The following is a 20,940-nucleotide window of genomic DNA, read 5'->3' as shown; positions in this document are numbered from 1 at the left end:
TTATGAGGTGCATTCTATTTCCTTTGTACTTTTTATCCTCTGTAAATAGCCTCTCCCTTTCTTTTCTATTTCCAGCATATTAATCTAGCTTTTTGGTAAAACTAGAAGAAAAGTCTGTGCGAATTTGATCCTCAGAGCTGGGTAAATTCATTGACATCTACATCTCCAGTACTACAGCCTAAAAAGATGTAGAAAGATAAAAAATCTAGCTTGCCTTTTGGCAGCTTTCCCACACCATGCTAGGCTGTCCTCACTAATCAAGATTTCCTTCTATACAGGATCACAAAAGCAAGCTTTCAGAGCCTGAGACCTGCATGTACTTACTTAGCTGACTCCTCTCACACACTAGTTGCCACATATATTTGAAACTCTGTAATCAGTCCCTACAATAGCTGACCCTGTGTGTTCCAGTGTTTTTCAAGTCTCCCTGGCCACAAAGGGGAACTGAATATGAACACGCATGCAAACCTCATCAGTTCCCTCTGCAACCAGCTGAAAGTTGTTTTTAATAGAGGGGAAACAGTGTTTTTCTTCTGAGTACAAACTGAATTTCCATGCAGACATGAAGTATTTCTGCTTCTGATAGAGCAGGGGACACCCAAGAGCAGAGGGTACTAAACTGTGAGAAGGAGATTTAAAGAGAAAGTAGGATACGGAGAGAAAACTGAATTGGGGAAGAGAAAGAAGTGCTGCTGAGTACAGGAAAGGAGAAACATGGGGCAGGGGCAGGGATCAGGTGGTATTGGGGTACTAGAAAGTCTTGGTGAGTAATAGAACATGAGAAGAGGGAGGAAACATCAAAAGGAAATGTCTACATCAGGAAAGGGCCTATAATACCATTGCCAGCAGTGTTAATAAAAGGCATTCAGCTCTTTTGGTCCAAAAGTTTGCCACTGGATAAAATTTAAAAATATAGCACATGAGAGTGATTGCCATTCTTACCTGAGATCCATACTGTTGAGCCAGGTTTATAGCAAAGGTGACTTATCCCCATTTCAGAATGTGTTGTGGCAACCCGTTCAGCCACTCTGATTACAGAAAAAAGGCAAGGATTAGCAAGAAAGGAAGGAAACCTAACAAATATCACAAAGCTCCCAGAACCCATCAACTTATTTTAGATATAATTTAAACAGTCTCTCTAGCAATAAATATTAATGAATGCCTACTGTGTGCTGAGCAAGGGACATTGGACAAATTTGCTAAAAAAGATTCAAGGAAATTGTTTGGGGACCACTGACCATATAGCAACCAGCCTCCTTACCCACCACCTGCACACATCTGAGTGGCTCTGAGAGCATTACTGTCATCAACTCAACTCGATGGCGGCACATGATTGCAGGCAGCCCCTGGTTGCCACTCATTAAGCATTGAATATTCTGCAAAACCCCAAATTTCTATAAAGGGACCTAAAGAACATCTAATCCAAACTTTATTAAACACTTGAAATGCTTTGCTATCCTCCCAGCCTACTGAGGATCCATACTATATTGAAACTGTTCTATTGGCAAATAAGTCACTGTCTTTCCATTTCATTTAAGATCTGTAATTATTAGAAAACACTGTTTTATAATCTGGCGAAACATGCTGCCCGCAACTCCTGTCTTTCACTGGTCTTCTTTCTCCCTGCCCTCAGAGGTATGTGTGCACACACACACATACGTATTCTTGCTCTACTGTCTTTCCTTTAGTTTTCTGCTTTAAGGCTAAATAATCCCACTCTTTCAACTGCCTTTCTCCTGCCATCTTGCAAGGTACCCTCACTCTCCTCTTCTCCTTGCTCGACTTCCAGAGTATGGGTCTGACCACCACAAAATAGAATGGGTCTGTTACTGCTCCTGCTCTGGACATTGCCCTTATAATGAAAGCTAAAGTTAAGTCACCCTTCATGAGTTTATTCCCCCCACCTCATTTACTCCAGGTCGGCTTCCACTGTATGTCTTCCTAATTATGGCATTTACCTTCAGCTTCTGGCCACTCCATTTTATTTGCCTCCACTGCCTTTCCCTTGGCATTTGAGTATTTGGATAACACATATTGAATGTTTCTTACTGGCGAGATACCTTAATTACTCTCTGAGTCCTCATAACAACACTATGACTTAGGCACTCCTATTATTCTTGCTTTCTCAGAAGAAGGGGAGCTTGTTCCAGGTTACATAGTATGTGGTGGAACTGGAAATAGGACTCAAGCAGTCTGGCTGCAACAGCTGCTCTTTTAACCCGTCTGTCATGCTGCCTCTCCATCATGATTTACTAATGTTTAATGTCATAGGGCTAAAAAGACCTATTGGATCCAGCCCCACCATAGCTTCCATAGCTTACCAATGGGATGATAATTCTCCTGGTCCACCGGTAAGACTCTACCACTGGACTGTGTTCAAATGGGCAATACCAGCATCTTCCCAGTTCGAGCTCTCCCCCTGCCCCTCCCCTTTCTTTTCTAATTTTTCTTCTAATCTTCCCTCACCCCTAGTGAATGGCTAATTCTTTCTTTTAAAATGTCAATACATTTAACAGGTCTAGATGTTCTGTGCTTTAAAATCATTTTCATATCTGTACTCAGATGTTTGAATTTTGTAGGTTAACTCAAAACATTTTTATGTTCTCAGGGAATATCTCATTTGGATTCCTATTTACTATTTATGACTGAAATGCCAAGCTGTCTAATTACAAGATAATTTCATCTGCAAATTATTTAGCTTGGTCCTTGAGGGGTGTATACAAAGGGCCAGGGTTTATCTAGATGACTGATTAGAAACCGTCTTACTTTGCTTCTGGTGTCTGGCAAAAGAAACTGTAAGGAAAGTAAAAGACAAGTCCCACACTGATAGAAGTTATTTGCAACCCATATAAACAATGAAAGATTAGTATCCAGAACATATAAAGAACTATTTAAACAATTTGAAAGAAGAGAATAAAAGATAAGCAACTCATTGAGGAAAAAAAAGGGAGAGGTGTAGATCGGACAGTCCATTCACCTAAGAAGAAATCTAAATGGGCAAAAACAGCATGAGATGATGCTCCATTTCACTTGTAATCAGGGAAGTGCAAATTCAAACCACAGGAAGATGCCATTTCACACCCACCAGATGGGCAAAAGTTAATAAATCTGATAAAACCAAGTACTGGTAGAGATGTGGGTAAACAGGAACTCATATCTTACTAGAGATGGAATACGTGTATAAATTGTTCAGATCACTCTGGAGAGCAGTTTTGTCCAACTGAGATAAACTGAAGAAGTGCATACCCTTATAAGCAAACATTTCTACTTCAAGGTGTCAACCATGGAGAAATTCCACACATGTGCACAGAGTGTACAAGAGACTTAGCTTGAGCATAGTTTCTAATAGGGAAAAAGTGGAAACCACCTAAGATCCCCTTGTTAGGGGAAATGGAGAACTGAACTGTTGTCTGTTTGCACAAGACAACTCTGTGCATCAGGGAAAAGGAGTTAATGAGACCTACATGTATCAACATAAACATAATTTGAGTGAAAAAAGTTACAAAAGGATGTAATAGATACTATTTATGTAAAATTTAAAAACAAAAACTAATGCATATTGTCATGCATATGTACATTATAAAATTATAAGAATATACATCAGAATGAAATACACTAGCTTCAGGAAGAGGCTACTTCAGGGTGAACATTAGTATATCTAACTTTTTGGATTATATGTGGGTACAAGGAAACAGTTCAGCAAATAGAGCCAAACATTACCATCTATTCAGTTTTGATGATGGGTGCTTAGCTGCCTGTTAGGTTGTGTTTTCCCTATATTGTATGTTGGAATGTTTTATAACTAAAAAATGATTATACGTGGAATTATCAGACCAGAGTAGTATAACTGTAAGAGTTAACTATTGCTCCTGAAATAGCTTGCATGGCTTACTAAAGCAAAAAGAGATTCTGTGCATCAACACCTGTTTCCAAACCATAATTAGAAACCTTTTCCAAAGCTCATTAAGATGTTTCTTTACACATTTCCTGGGCCAGAAGCAAAATAATAAGGGTGAGATCCTCTAATCTGATTTGTTTTTCTTTCTGTTGAACCTACATGCTTTTGTATGGAACTATTGTCCATTTTTCACACAGAGCTTTCACAGAGTATACAGATTTATGATAGCAAGTAGACTAATCTTTAAGATGTGGGATTTTTTACATCACAACATTTTGATGACTGATAAACAGAATATTTTTCCCAAAATACATATTAATGCCAATTTATGTTTTTAAAAAAAAACATTTCAGTAATTACCATCATGCTTGGACAGAATTAAAGGAAAATGAAAAACATTACCTTAGCAGAGACAATGTCTATGGAATAAAAATTACCAGCATGCATCCCCTCATGTGTAAAATGCAGTCTCATGTTTCTATGTCACCACAATGAAGATTAGATGATGATAATGCATATCTAGCACATAGCACAGTAAAGGGGCACATAAACATATTTTTCTTTGTTATCCATTCCCTTGCACGTGAACTTGAAGGGCAAAATAAGAGGCATAACAGGTTAAGGACAAACCTAGCATTTTCCAGATCTGAGTCTGTTGTTGCCACCACCCAACCAGCCCCCCATGTCTTCATCTGGAAACCAAACTGAGCTGAGGACTACACCAACCACTTACAGGCAGGCAGGTGTGTGTTCCCAGCTGGGCCAGCTAGCTATGGAAAAGACACAACATCATCCAGCCCAGGAGTGCACCTTAATTAGAGTCTTCTCTGAGCTGACATAATTCAGATTATATTCTGAGTTTCTAATAATTTCTTCTGATTTCTTTACAAGTTATGCCTGACATAAAAGGCTCTCTAGTAAATGTCATGTCTGTTATGAACATTTTACCCACCTTGCGTTTTTCCTATTATTTCAGTTTATGGTTTATGACCAAAAAATAATCTACTTTTTAAAGTCAAGTCAATGCATTTTCCCTCTAGTTATTTCTATCATCTTATAAACAGATAGTTTTTTCCCCATCCATAGATGACTTAGTCACTTACATCTTTTAGTGGTTGTATTATTTACATTTAACTCTTTGATCCACTTACAATTTTTTTGGTGTGATATGAAGTGAAGCTACACATTGCCTTTTTATTTTAAATAAACACGGCCCTACTTATGAATGCACTTCTTCCTTCTCTGATGCCTTTCGTGATGTCTCTTTTATTTGCAGTAATTCCTTCTGAAGGAGGAAAGCTATCAGTCACACAGGAACTTTTTAAAAATTCACTTGACCCCACTTGGCAAGACTCCAGCACATCTTAACTAACAGAATCTTAACTTTTCCTCTAATTTGTTCCTGCCCTGCCCCTTTGAGAACCATTAATTTTTCATATAATCTTCTCATGTATCATCAAGCGTCTGCTTAGAAATGTGTATTCTTTTCCACTGATAAGCTTATCCTTGCATCTGCTCCACAGTGTTCTCCTTATTGAAAGATAAGAATATATTTTAATAATCTGGTAAATAAGTTTTCATTCATATTTCAAAAGCCTAAAAAATAGCCATTAATATGTTTCTGCAAGTCCAGGTTGTCTGTTGAGAGAACTCCATATCATGCTGTTTTTCTCGTGGATAGCTTTCATTAAGGCTTTGCTTCTACTTTTATATCAGCAGGACTGAAGAATCCTTTTTACAAAGTTGGAAATAAAACCTTCTGTACTAGAACAGAATTTTCTTTTTCTATTGCCGTGATCTTAGAAATTCAACTTAGAAAATCAAACCCAGCTCTGCACAAAATACCTTTCTGAAACTGACAGCAAGACTCAGCATTTATGTCTCACTCTGGCAGCCAGGCAGTTAATTTTGCTCTTGTTTGGTTTTGCATATGTGACATGTTATTTAGAAACTTGTTCTGAAGATCTTTTGCAAGGTGAGGATATGTATATACTTCTGAATTTCCTATTTCTAAACCTTGGCTTGGGGGAGGTAGGAATGGCATTTACTGCTTGCAAATACTAATGTTAAGTAAGAAATAAAAACCTGCATATAATAAATAGCCTTCAATTTGATAAGTCAGTAGCCTGTTCTAAAAATTTAGGAACAGTCTCAGGATTCAGTCTACTCTGAGGCATGTCATTAGTGAAACATCTTATCAGTAAACAAAATCTGTTATGAGCTGTAGACAGGTTGACTTTCATCAAAATTTATTTTATCACAAATATTATAGCAAGAATTAACTCAGTGTACTTTATTTAGTTAAGAATGCCATCATTCAGGGCTTTATAGGGATCATCTCATTTAATATAAACAATGAGACAGCCTCTAAAACTATGAGTGTACTTATGTTTCTTTTAATGTTCCATATGATTAAGAATAATAATAATAGTAGATAATGTTATTTACATTCAAACTATGTGTTCACAGTAGAGACATGTAGGGATATAAAAATGTTTACCAGTAACATAAAAAAGTGTTTTAATTTTGAGAACTTAAAGGAAAATCAATATTGTTATATTTTAAAGTCATACAAATAGAAATGTTGAATTTCAGCTTGGTGCTATTTGTTAACATTGTCAGAGCAAAGTAATTAATATAAATTTTATTACTTTTTTCTGGGCATTGAATTTTTCTGCCAATTTCAACTTTTGTTCTCAAATGTTCCTTATTTTTTAAATATAATTCTGCTCCAACCTAGTCTTTATTCAACCAATTATATGCGCTTATTGAAATTCAGCTGAGCACTTACTGTATACAAGCTAAATCTCATTAAAATAAATCCAGCCCTAACAAAATTCATCATACTCTTTAACTGATTTCCTAGCCAGTGGCCAACCCGAAGTTTGAGGAATTATTCTGACTAAAAAAAGTCTTCATACTCTGTGACAGAAACTTATGAATGGATCCTTGGAGTTTGTCATAACAGGCTTTTACATAGTCACTCTACAGCATTCTAATTCTGTGTGTGACCAAAGAACTAAACAAACACTGGCCAAACTTTTGAAAATGGTTGCCTTAATGACATCTCCTGATTACAATTGTATGATGGTCCATGCAGCTATATCCAGATACACTGACTAGGAAAAAAAAAAGTACACCCACTTTTTCAATTCTGTTAAGCACCCATCCCTTCCCCCTCCCTCCCTGCCTCATTCATCTGTCCATTCATTCACTCATTCATTCAGTTATTCAACAGATATTTCAAGGAGTTGGTGATGAATAAGATCCCTTTCTCTTAGAGTTTACTCTCCAGTTATTTTTTAACATATATGGAAATTTCAGAATTTGCTCCATTTAATTCCAATCTACAGGCTTTTTTATTATTATGAAATATTTCAAACACTCAGAAATAATATAACAAATACCCATGTAATTGCCACACGGGTTTAACGGGCATTAGCACTTTGCCATCTTTGCTTCAAATCTCTCCAAATGTAACCATTAAGTTGGTGTGTATGTTGTGTATATTACCATGCATGTTTTGTATGGTTGTTGCATATCTATAGATCCATAAAGAATATGGTGTTGTTTTATGTGATTTCATATTTTACATAAATGACATGGTACATACCCTTTCACAGTGTTTTATTTGTTGTTCTTTCAGCATTGTTTTTGAGAATTCTCCATGTTGATGCATGCAGGTGTAGTTCATTTCCTTGAAGTGCTGTGTGCACTCCATTTTGTGAACAAGCTACAGTTTATTTCTCCATTCCTTTCTTGATGCATAGTCACATTGCTTCCAATTGTTCAGTATTATGACCAGTATTTGACTGAGCATCATTACATGTGTTTCCCTATATACACATGAGTGATTCTGTAAGATGTATAACTACTAGTGGACTTGCTGAATCATAGGATGTGCACATGTTCAATTTTACTCTATGAAAGTGTGGTACAAGACAACTGAATCATTTATAAATCTGTTATTAATAAGGTGCAGTTTTAAGTCCTTGGCTAGTGAATTCTTAGCTCATCTGTTGTTTGATTTTGCTATACAGTATTTAAATTCTTTCCATTTTATCTAAGCAATGATAGATAGTGGGTGATTTCATTTTTTAGTAGAATTTTATTAATTATCATTTCATCTGCTATAGAGGTTTAGGCATAAATGAATATACTGGCAAATTTACAAGCTTTTTAAATGACAGTGAACATATGTTTTCTGACATTTTAAGTCAATCTTCAAATCATTTAACTTAACTTTTAAACACACTCTAGTATTAGGTGCTTGATTTTGAGTAACGACTTTAGTGACTTGAAAAGCTATGACATTTTAATTAAATGTTTAAACCGTAAATTGCACTTAACTATATAATCTATGTTAAGAGTGTTAGCTTAACAATATATTTTGAACAGATTTTACACAGAGATTTCAAGTCTAGTGATGCATATAAGCTTTTCTTTCCCTTGAAATATTTACAATTAAGCAAATGAACTATCACAAGTAAGAAAAGAGCTTTGAGAAGATCTGAGCTTTGTAAATGCTGGAGCTTTGTTTCATAGTTTTTAGTTCTTCAAGGAACTAAGAGGTTGCATTTTATTATTATTTTTAATGTTTACTTCAAGTGCTTTAAGAAGTCAAATGAATTTTTGCTATAGCAGATGTATCATGCAGGGAGTATCCTGGTTTAAATTCTGAAGTGCTTTCACTCCTGCTCGCTTCCCCTTGAAATCGTCTAGAAAGAAGTTGGCACATTATTTTGCGGATGTTACTAGACATCAGGAAATACATGACTGGATCTAAGCAACTATTGAAAGATGAGAAAACCAGCATTATCTCATTGGTTTTGTGAACGATTTCCTTCCAATAGCAAGATGATCCATTTAGCTGTGAAGAAATATAGATAAATCGGAAGGCATGATAGGGAACAAAGCATATAGTAAAAATAATCAGTACAATAAAGGAATTTCGGGCTGTAGTGGCATATTTACCAGAATTAGGAAATTTTGACCTCCTTTTGGAAATCCTCAATAGGTTCTTGCCAATCTTAATATATGAAAGGATTATTAGTAGGAAAATTAGCCAGAACATTACCACAAGAATAAAGTTAAAAATTGCTTCTCCTTTTGCATTATGCTTATCTCTGTAATGAAAACACATGGTGGAATTATGACCTCCTTTCTTAAGGGTTAAAATAATCATAGTTAAAAATCCAGCAAGAGCAACTGTCCATACTGTACAGCAAACATAAATACTTTGTTTGGTTGTTATTGCCTTCCGCTGCTGTATAGACCGATTAATTTTTATGTAGCGATCCAAACTGATGAATCCAAGCAAAATAATGCTAATGTACATGTTCATATAAAATAGTGTTCCCACAACCTTGCAAAGAATCACACCTAGTATCCACTTGTTTTGGTTAATGTGATACATTATTCGGAAAGGGAGGCAGAAGATAAGTAAGAGGTCTGCAATGGCTACATTCAGTAGGTAAATCTGAATGGAATTTCTTTTATGGTGGATACCAAGAAATACATAGAGGGCAATTATGTTTCCAACAAGTCCCACTATGAAAATAACAGAGTAGAATGTTGTTAACACACTAGAGAGTAATTTTTCATCCATGGAACAGGCAGTAAAATTTGATGCTCCTGAGAAGTTGTGTGGCAGTTGGACACTGTGATTAGTTATAAAGTGCACTCCCTGGGAGGAGCAAGGCCTGCCGCCAACTGAGGGAGTCGTCACGGTCATGGTGTGGCTTCTCATCGTCTTCTGTCAGAATCAAAAGTGAAGGTGCTAAATGACATGTTCCTTGTCTGTAGCTTTTATGTCTTCAGGTTTTTCCTACAACAGAATGACAAACATTGAGTCATTTGCTACTTTAGTAACATTTAGTTTAATTCAAAGCATAAAAAATTATTTCTATTCAGACATTGTGAGAAACTTTACTTTCATCCTACTTTGGACCATTTGAGAGTATCTACACCATGTATGTAGCAGCACTATGGCTGTGGTTTATGTTCAAGGTTTGTTTTTTTATTATTATATTGAGTATAAATAACTGAATTATGAAATAATCTTTCCTCAGGGAGGTTGTTATGGGACTAGAGATGGAGGTGATGAGAAATGACAGCTCATATTCTTCAAAGATAAGTGTCAATTTCCATAAAGGTAGTTACAGCCATGAGTGAGCTGGGCCCACTGCTGGCCCCTGCCCAGCTTCCTGCCTTGACTCCTTCCCACATATGTGCCATTCATTCATTTTGACATGTGTTGTCACATGGTTTATGACAGATAAATTTTTCACAGTCACTCATTCCATGGTGGGAATAAAGGAAAGGATCCTGAATTTCTTCCCTTTCAACCTAAGACCAGGTTGGATGTATTAAAGTCATTTGCCTACAGGGGCATGCAATTTTCGTAACAGATGAAGAGAGAGAGCATAGCACCAGTCTGGTCAGGCAGACTCTTGCAGCACTGCGCAGGAGAGCAAAGTAACCAAACAAAACTAAGTCAGGTGGCAGTGGCTGCCAGTTAATCAGACAGTTCCCCGACCTAGAAGCATAAAGCATAGAGGGATAATGTAGCTGGAAAACAGGATGTACAATCCAGGATTTTGGAAGTAACCAAACTGCTGTTTAAAGATGCCCTGGTTGGGTAATTTGAGACTGCTTCTAGAACCCTATGAGAGATACTGTGTGGATTCCCCTTGTTTGTGGCCACAGAGAGTGATAGCCATGCTACTTGTTACTAGCCCTTTCCTGGACATTGACTGCTATAAAGAGCTCTGTCCTAGAAGCCATGATAAAGAGCTAGAAGACATCAGAAGAGGGTTCCAGGAGGTCTCCTCACATCCCTTTCTTACAGTGACTGCCCTCTTTCTCTATAGCAGCCTTTTAGCAGGTGTGACATAAAGACATTGAGAGCAAAGTCATCAAAATCAGGCCTAGCTAACTCTGTGACCTTGGGCAAACAACTTAATCTTTTCTAAGCCTCAGTTTCCTTGTTTGTAGAAATGCAAAATGCATATAAAGAACTTAACCCTGGCATATAACAAGTGCTCTATGAAAGTAAGCTTTTAAAAAACACCTTTTGAATAATCTCACTGTAGTAAGTATTTCATACCTGCTAAATCCTGCTTGGAAATCAAAGCTGAACAAGACAAAGCCCCCGTTTTGATTAACCATCTTTGTAGCCATGTGCATTTAAACTCCAAATGCTTTAATGTGAAGTGGATTTGAATTACAGTAACTAATTTCCTGATTTGACATACCCAGAAAAAAACATTTGAAAGAACTTAGCCTTTCTTAAAACTCTACCTGTAATTGGACAAGAAGAAACCATTTTGGCAGTGGGTAAAATTCCAGTTTAAAATTTTGTAAAGGGGGAATTCTAGGGAAGAGGAACCGGATGGTGAAGAGGAAGTTACATAATCCCTGGTAAATTGTCTCCAGAGTTCAGGTCAATGAAGGGAGGGAGGCAGGAGGACCGAGTCTAGTCTGTACTATATCTCAACTGCAGGAAGACAGATTTCACAAAGTTTATAGAAACTTAGGCATGTTTCTGGTGGTCTGACATTCTAAAAGGAAAGGGTAATCTAGGAAGAATGGCAGGCTGCCAAAAGTGAAGCGGATAATGCAATCTAGGTTGCCAGGAAGAGGGAAAGGCCGCCTGTAGAGGGACCTGTATTACGTTGTGGGCAGCTTGCAGAGGCTCAGGTAGAAACATCTCCTTCATAGCCACTGATGAACGGAGCTGAAGCATGACAAGTGAGGTGATTTTGAGAGCTCAGATAGCTGAAATGACTTTAAAAACTCATCTGTAAGTAGTTTTTTGTTGTTGGTGTTCTCCCCTGCTGTGTTTTAAACTCCATTAGGGTTAGAAACCAAGTCTCTTTTGTTTGCTGCCGTGTACCAAATGCTTGGCACAATAAATATTGTTGAATGAAAGAGGAAATATAGTCCAAAAGTATGTGAAGTTCTACATGTGGGTACTAAAATCAACTGTTCAAGTACAGGAAGGGCTTTGGCTGCATTAACAGTTGCAACTAACTGCAGTTGCCATATCAGTAGTGTGATGTGACCACAACCAAAACTACCACCTCCTTTGGTTGAATTCAGAGAAATGGAGTGTCTTCAATGAAGATTGTTACAAGTAACCTGGTTCCATCCCAAGCAGGTGGGACCTCACCCCAAGTACAGTGTTTCACCCTAGCAGCACATTAAAAAAGACCACAGAGCAAATGGGGAGAAAAGCCCAAATCGGGTCATGGGAGCAAGTTGAAGGAAATAGGCACCTTACCCTGGAGATGTGAATGCTTTAAAAGGCCGTGGAGAAAAGGATTTCACCTTGTGATATGTACCTTCAGGAAGCAGAACAAGGACCAGTGAGTAGAAATTGCAGAGACAGATGTTGCCTCCTTTTAAGGAAATGCTGTTTTAGAATGAAACAGTCTATCTTGGGAGGCAGTAAGGGTCTTACCACCAGAGATTTCGAGACTACCACCAATTGGGTACTTTGGAGAAGACATTCTCAGTGGCTCTCAATCCTGGCTGCATATTAGAATCCCCTAGAAGGCTTAAAGATACCAATGCCTGTCTCCATCCCCAGATCTTCTCATTTAATTGGTCAGGAATAGATTTCAGACAACGGTTTTCTTGAAAAGCTCCTCAGGGGATTCTAATGTGCAGTCAGAATTGAACTCTTGAGCTAGATCGCTGAACTATTAATAACTAATATTTATTGAACCTTTTCTATGTACCAAGCAGTGTGTTAAGCACATTTGTATTATTTCATTTACATAATCCTTTGATAACCATGTGAGGTAGATATTACGTAAGAAGTAACAATAGATCAAGAGGTTATGCTCTTTATCCATGACCACACAGCTCTTAGACAGCAGTACCCAAGTTGGGACTCAGACCTGTCTGGCTTTTAGAGCCCACGATCCTTTTCACCAAACCTCACTCCTCCTAATCACATATGATCAGCATTTTCTTTATTAAGGATAAGTTCTGTCAGCAGTATTTTGACATGATTAGCAATTTTAAGAAGAGATTATGCCATCTCACTTTACTTCTTTGGAAAAGGTATTAATCTTTTTATTTGCTATGTCCATTATAGTAATAAATAAGTCCAGAGTTTACAGAATCACAAATAATTCATCAGAATGTTCATCACATCCCCTAGGGCATATCTTCTCAAACTTCTAAGCCTGATAGCCATAATCAAGTTGCTTCTAGAGAACTGTTAGCACAAAACACATACCCTGAAACCATTTGCCTCAACTCTAATCTGCAAATAAAATAAGTAAGTAATAGTTGGACAAATCGCTAATAAACCTTTCTGGATTTGCTTTATTTTCAAGCTTAAAGAGAATAAAGCAAAAGCAATACATTTGTTTAATAGTAATAGTAGCATCACTTAGAACTATGTGTTAAATGGTTAGTGTCCAGTCGTTTATTAACAACTGAACAGATTAGATTGTTTTTAACTTAATAGCAGATTTTTTTGCCTCCTTTACAATGCATCGGTTACTCACTGCTCTTAAAGGCCATTTGTTGATGTTATTCAAACTACTTATTTGATTTGTTAAGAATGGCCAGTGAAGACAAGAAACAAGCCACTGTGTTTACATAGTGGACACAACTTGTGTGCTATATTGAAGTGATCACAATAATTTTCTGATAGTAAATGGTAAATGGTTTTTTTATGTCATAACTTGTCAAGTCCTGAAGTTCGCAACCTTGTATTAATGCTGCGTTGTGCCCACCATTACCACCAGCACCCTATCCTTGCCAGTATTTTTCAGCTAGCTCATGTAGGAGCTTCTGTACTGGAGGAGAGGGTCCAACAGATTCCATTGTGGCCTCCAGTGAGTGAAAGCTTTTTAAATGTGGTCTGGGTAGGTTTGTGAAAACATCCCATTGCTATGTTAACATACATACCTATTTGGCAATGGTAGCAACCTTTCACCATCTGTAGTTTGACTTGATAATGACTGAATCATTCAGGCCATGCTTCAAAATTGCATTAATCGCTGCATACAAAATGAAAATTAAAAGCATGTTACTTTGGAAATAATACTGTTAACTAAGTATATTAGGTTTTGTTATAAACTTAACTCTGTATTAAAAAAATTATTTTAGTTAATTGAATTAAGGTATATTTTGCTTTTTCTATTCTCTAATATTCACCTTATTTATTCCTAAAACACCAAACTTAAAATGTAATTGGTCTCATAATTACCATAAAATAGTAACCATATAACAAAGAAAATACTATCATTGAAAATCTAGGGAGACAACGTAACTTAATAGAGTTAACAAGTTATAGGTCATTTATAATACTTTGGCAGTAAAATTTGCTTTTTATGAAAATGACTTTTAATTGATTCAACCAGATCTATAAGTCTTTATGGCAATATACAAAATACAGTATAAACAAAGTGACAGTGTTGATAGTATGCACTTAAATACCTCCGCTGTCCTAAAGTACTTCAAGTAACTAGGAAGACACAGCCTCATTTTAAGTCAAAGTCAAGGCAGAGGTCTCATTCAAGCAGTTTACTCAGGATTCTAAAAGCAAAGTGTTGCTAGTCCCCATGAAGAGGTTTCACTTTTAATATTCAGATAATGCAATCCTAACTGAAATACATCATTTATGTGGATCAAATCAAGGAATACTCACAGTTCTGGCTCTCTTGCAGTAAAAGGAGCTGAACCCCCAAGCTTTCCTAAACACAGAGATTCATCTTAGTGTGTCAGCTGAGCTCCTCCTTCCGGCTGTGGTGCAATTGGTTGGGGTTGTCATCTTTTTTTATATTTGCATGCGGTAGCAGGTTTTTCTTTTTCCCTTTTCTTTTTTTTTTCAGTTTCTTTTCTTTCTCTGTCCTTCTTTCCATTTTTTACCTTTCTTTTTTCCGACAACCCTCAGAATCTGTATGAAAGTATTTTTAAAAGCTCTGCCACACTGTGCAATAACTTTATCTTTAAGCTTAATCAACTCAAGTTTAGAAAATCTTTATCTCTTCTGTCTGAAGACCTTGACAATTGTGGAAAGTTTTCCCTTGTCCCCCAAAATAAAGATGTTTTATCTAAGCAGAAATATACATTTTCTTTTTCTTAAGAAATGATGCATAATATGCTATATATGAAGCTTCAAAGAACAAGCATTACATTTATATTTCTGGATTCCTTTTAGAAATTAAATTAGTCACATAAAATGGCATTCCTAATCTTGAATTGTACTGTCATTAGTAATGAATTATTTTATTCTTTAATTTTTTAAAGTTTTATTGGACCTGTACATTATTTTAGCATATTTTCATGTATTCCTTAAAGACCTTGAGTTTATTTCCTCAAACAATCTTACAATTTTAAGACTTCATTGAGATGTGTGATCATATTCTCCCCCTTTATCACTGTGAAAAACTCTCCCAAGTAAGTTGAAATATCTCCTACATTTTAAAGAAAATAATGAAGGAATTCTGCAGTTTTTGTTTTGGTCCTAGTCCAATATTTAACCACTGTCTGTCTATCTATGTAACTACTGGCCCCGCAGTTTGTCATTCCCCTTTTATTGTTGTCATTTGAAATGAACAAAAGTTAGTTTTTATCCTCTCCATAATTGTTACCCTGCAGCTTTGTTTACTTTACACTAAATAATATTTAACTCATTGGGCTTTATCTAACAGTCTAATTATTTCTGGGTACATAATTATTTCTGGTACTTTTCTGAACTCATGTTCTCCAGAGCTTTTAGTTTGTTATAAATATGACACATGGGACAAAATATTTTTAAATGCTAGAATAAAAATATTTTGTAGCTATTACTTCCGCCTACAACCTGTAAAACAGAAGATGATTACTGTGTTGGTTGGGTGTGATTTCTTTATTAAGCAGGAATTTTGTGTGTATATGGTAAAAAAAAAAACCACATAACATCAAATTTACCATCTTAAAGATTTTTAAATGTGCAGTTCAATAGTGTTAAGTATATTTATATTGTTGTGCAACAGATCTCTAGAATTTTTTCATTTTGTAAAACTGAAACTGTATACTCACTAAACATTAATTCTGTCTCCCTCTTTGCCCACCCATGACAACCACCTTTCTACTTTCTGTAATTTTTACTACTTTAGATAATTCATATGAGTGGAATCATACGGTATTTGTCTTTTTATGACTGGCTTCTTTCATTTAGCATAATAGCCTTGAGGTTCACCCAGGTTGTAGCATGTGACAGGATATCCTTTTTAAGGCTGCACAATATTCCATTGTGTGTATATATACCACATTTTCTTTATCCATTCATCCGTCAGTGGACATTTGGGATGCTTCCACTTCTTGGCAATTGTGAATAAAGTTATGATAAACATGGGTGTGCAAATATATTTTCTAGATCCTGGTAGGGGTTTTTTTTAATGACTAAACAGGTATTTATCTATTAGCATTCTATTTCATAAAATATAATATATTTTTTATGTTATCCTAGCTATTTTTCCACACCTAAGCCACCCCTTTTTAAAATATTAGTTCTGTTTTAAATTTTCAGTTCCCTGGTGGTCCTTTTGTGACCAGACTTGAGTGTACAGATGGTCCCCCAACTTATGATGGTTCAACTTAGGATGGTTTGACTTAAGATTTTTTTTGACTTCATGATGGTACAAAAGTGGTGAGCATTCAGTAGAAACCATACTTTGAATTATGAATTGAGATCTTTCCCGGGCTGGTGATACACAGTGTAATCCTCTCATGCTGCTGGGCAGGGTAGCGAGCCACAGCTTCCAGTCAGCCCTGCAGTCGGGATTGTCAGCAATCAATACACTTAGAACCATTCTGACCCTCACAACCATTCTGTTTTTCACTTTTAGTATAGTACTCAATAAGTTCCAGGAGATATTCAACACTTTATTTTAAATAGGCTTTGCGTTTGATGGTTTTGCCCACCCATAGGCTAATAACAGTGTTCTGAGCACATTTAAGGTGGGCTAGGCTGATGGTGTTTGGATGGTTAGGTGTATTAATTGCATTTTCAACTTAGAATGGGTTTATCAGGCTGTGACCCCACTGTACATCAAAGAAAACCAGTAATCTGTTTCTAGTTCTTCCTGTATATGAGCTTTTTCCTGTTCATTCTGAACTTTCTATCTTCATTCTCTATCATCTTAATTCATTCCTATATAACCTCTTCCTCTCACCCTTCCTTTTCCTCCTTTGTCAGTATCTTAGCTTTTTATTTATATAAAGATATAAGTAGAAAAGAATAAATAAATGGGCATGCTTGTCGGGTGCCGTCTATTATAGATATCACCATCCTCTCTTTATCTAAATCCCAACCATGGTTGACTTTAGCTCACCTCCTACTCTAGGCCTGAAACCCTGCCAGCTAAAATGAAGTCTGCTGGGTATAAACATAATCATGCTGATTGGTCTCACTTCAAATTGATGACCACAAACCTCAAGTGGGCCCCTGTGCTGCCAGCAGTCCTGCTATATATCCTTAGTCTGGTGGTTCTCAAAGCATGGCTCCAAAAGCATTAACATCATGTGAACTTGTTAGAAATGCATGTTCTTGATCTCATCCCAGACTTTATGAATCAGAAAATTTGGGGATGGAAGCCCACAAGTCTGTGTGATTCTGATGCTAAAGTTTGAGAACCACTGCCATAGTCAATTCACTCTCCTATTTTTTTAAAATACTTTTTCACACCTTCACTCTTCTCAAACTGCCAACACCCCCCTCTCTCTTTCCGCACTCCCACCTGATGATCACTTTTCATTTCAAAGTAAATAGGAAATAAAAGTGCTCAGAAATGAACTTCCTCATCTTCATACCTCACATCTGCCTGCATCTGCCGTGCCTCTGTACCCTGCCTTCTTCACTGTCACTAGGGCCAACCCCTCTGCCCACTGGTGCATTACTTCATATCCCTTCTTTCTCCTGAGGTCATTTTTCCTCTCTACAGGATCTTTCCCATCAGCATACACACATCTCTCTTTAAAAAACAAACCAAAATAAACCCCACCTCCCTGAAAATCTATAAGTACTGCTAGGGAGTCATCTATCAGATACATTGCTATGTGAAAATTTTGAATATTTATATGTATTTTCTTATTTTCTTAAAAAACAAAGCAACAGAAGGATAAACCAAAAACCAATGCAAATAGTTAGCAATGAGGAGGGAGAGGTTGGGAGTGAGGAGAAAGGGGACAAAAGCTACACCTTTCTGAATGGTATTTGTTTACACTTTTGACTCTGTAACTATGTACATGTTTCATATAATGAAAACACCAAATGAAGTCAAATTTAATTTAGCTAACCTCATTGTGTAACAAATTGAAAGCATGACCAGAAGGAGAATTCTTTTAAGTGGCTTTAAAATAGGGTAGGTTTTCTTTTTTTACATAATTGTAGGCTTAGAGAAAAATTACAAGAATAGGACAAAAAGAACAGTAAAAAAAATATTCCAGACACCTTTCACTCAGATTCCCCGTATGTTAACATTTTTCTACATTGCATCTTATACTTTTCAATTTCTCACTCTTTTCTATGTCTTATCCATCTACCTGTATATTTCCTAAAAATAAGGAATTCTATTAATAGCCACAGTAAAATTACCAAAATAAGGGGATTTATATTGAAAGAATACTATTATGTAGTCTACAGACCTTGTTCCAATTTCATCAGTTGTGAATATCCTTTATAGCAAAAATAAAAACAAGATCGTGTCTTGCATTTTAAATCTCTTTAGTCCCTTTTGATCCCTTTAATCTGGATGAGTGTTTGAAGAATATGGTCCCCTTCTTTGTAGATTGCCATGCAGTTTGGGTCTGTCTGCTGCTTCCTCATGATTAGATCCAGTTATGTCCTTTGGCAGGAATTCCACAGAAATGTTGCTGAGTTCGCAGGGAAGGGATCACATGTTATCAATTAGTCGCATTACTAGCAATAGTAATACAGTAATTTTGGTAATACAGACACACCTGATTTCATTGCACTTTGTTGCACTTCACATGTATTACGTTTTTTTTAGAATTTGAAGGTTTGTGGCAACCCTGTGTTGAGCAAGTCTACCAGTGCCATTTTTCCAACAGGATTTGCTTACTTCATGTCTCTGTGTGTCACATTTTGGTACTTCTTGCAGTATTTCAAACTTTTTCATTATTATTGCATTTATTATGGTGATCTGTGGTTGTGTTCTTTCATGTTACTGTTGTAATTGTTTTGGGACACCACAAACTGCACCCATATGAGACTGAGAACTTAATTGATGTATGTATTCTGATTGCTCCAGTGACCAGCCATTCCCATCTCTCCCTCTCCTTGGGCCTCCCTATTCCCTGAGACACAACAATACTGAGATTAGGCTGATTAATAACCCTACAGTGGCCTTTAAGTGTTCAAGTGAAAGGAAGAGTCTTATGTCTCTCACCTAAATCAAAAGCTAGAAATGAGTAAGCTTGGTGAGGGAGGCATGTCCAAAGCCAAGAGGGGGTGAAAGCTAGGCCTCTTGGGCCAAACAGCCAACTTGTGAATGTAAAGGAAAAGTTATTGAAGGAAGTTAATGTAAAGTGAACACAGGAATGATGAGAAAGCAAAACAACCTTATTGCTGATGTTAGTGGTCTGGAAAGAAGCTCAAACCAGCCACAACATTCTCTTAAGCCAAAGCCTAATTCAGAGCAATGCCCTAACTCTCTTCAATTCTCTGAAGGCCAAGAGGTGAGAAGCTGAAGAAAAAAAATTGGAAGCTAGCAGAGGGGAGTTCATGAGGTTTAAGGAAAGAAGCCACCTCTATAACAAAGAAGTGCACCGTGAAACAGCAAGCGCTGATGGAGAAGCTACAGCAAGTTATCCAGATCTGGCCAAGATCATTTATGAAGGAGGCTATACTAAACAACAGAATTTTCAATGTAAATGAAACAGCCCTCTGTTGGAAGAAGGTGCCATCTAGGACTTTAATAGCTAGAAAGGAGAAACCAGTGTCTGGCTTTAAATCTTCTAAGTACAGGTTGACTCTCTTGCTAAGGCCTAATGCAGCTGGAGACTTTAAGTAGAAGCCAGCGCTCATTTACCATTCCAAAAATCCTAGGATACTAAAGAATTATGCTAAATCTACTCTGCCTGTGCTCTGTGAATGGAACAGCAAAGTCTAGATGATAGCATATCTGTTTACAACATGGTTTGCTAAATATTTTAAGCCCACTGTTGAGACTACTGCTCAGAAAAAAATGTTCAAAAGATTACTGCTCATTGACAAGGCACCTGGTCACTCAGGAGCTCTGATGGCAATGAACAATGAGATTGATGTTGTTTTCATGCCTGGTAACACACCATGAGTTCTGCAGCTGATGGATCAAGGAGTAATTTTGGCTTTCAAGGCATATTATTTATGAATACATTTTGTAAGGCTATAGCAGCCATAGACAGTGATTCCTCTGATGGATATGAGCAAAGTAAATTGAAAACCTTCTGGAAAGGATTCACCATTCTAGATACCATCAAGAACATTCATGATATATGGGAAGAGATCATGTATCAACATTAACAGAGGTTTGGAAGAAGCTGATTCCAACCCTTATGGATGATTTTGAGGAGTTCAAGACTTAAGTGGAGGAAGTAACTACAGATGTGGTGGCAATAGCAAGAGAACTAAAATTAGAAGTGAAGCCTGAAGATGTGATTGGATTCCTGCAATGAAATGGTAAAACTTTAATGGACAAGGAGTTGCTTCTTATAGATGAGCAAACACGGTGTTTCTTATGATGGAATCTACTCCTGGTGAAGATGCTGTGAAGATTGTTGAAATCACAATAAAGATTTAGAATATTCCATAAACTTGGTTGATCAAGCAGTGGTAGGGTTTCAGAGGACTGACTGCAATTTGGAAAGAAGTTCTGTGGTTAAAATACTATCAGACAGCATAGCAGGCTACAGAAAAATTGTTTGTGAAGGGAACAGTCAAGGCAGCAAGCTTCATTGTTTTCTTGTTTTAGGAAATTCCCACAGCCACCCCAACCTTCAGCAAACCACCACATAGATCAGTCAGCAGCCAT

General features: G+C 36.8%; 2 protein-coding genes across 18 annotated transcripts in view; one reads left to right on the top strand and one right to left on the bottom strand.

The window, feature by feature from the left end:
- The window catches only part of CASK (calcium/calmodulin dependent serine protein kinase), a 413,691-nt gene that overhangs the window by 248,093 nt on the left and 144,658 nt on the right, over nt 1-20,940 (top strand). The window lies entirely within an intron of this gene.
- GPR34 (G protein-coupled receptor 34) lies at nt 7,987-14,848 on the bottom strand. Of its 2 annotated transcripts, XM_017652504.3 has the most exons (4): nt 14,571-14,848; nt 13,829-13,920; nt 12,183-12,243; nt 7,987-9,725 (listed from the first exon to the last, which is right to left on the bottom strand). In XM_017652504.3, exon 4 carries the CDS (start codon nt 9,645-9,647, stop codon nt 8,511-8,513), a length of 1,137 nt encoding a protein of 378 aa, XP_017507993.1. In that variant the 5' UTR covers nt 9,648-9,725; nt 12,183-12,243; nt 13,829-13,920; nt 14,571-14,848; the 3' UTR covers nt 7,987-8,510. The 2 variants fall into 2 exon arrangements, with proteins under 2 accessions (XP_017507993.1, XP_017507994.1); XM_017652505.3 differs by lacking the exon at nt 12,183-12,243.

Source organism: Manis javanica, chromosome X (genome assembly GCF_040802235.1).
Source record: "Manis javanica isolate MJ-LG chromosome X, MJ_LKY, whole genome shotgun sequence".
Lineage (NCBI taxonomy): Eukaryota > Metazoa > Chordata > Mammalia > Pholidota > Manidae > Manis > Manis javanica.
Note: the sequence above shows the minus strand (reverse complement) of the source record. Positions and strands in the feature narration are given on the sequence as shown.

What these genes read in the sequence shown, in the direction of transcription:
- GPR34 (XM_017652504.3), bottom strand. Translation starts at nt 9,647, where the DNA reads ATGAGAAGCCACACCATGACCGTGACGACTCCCTCAGTTGGCGGCAGG.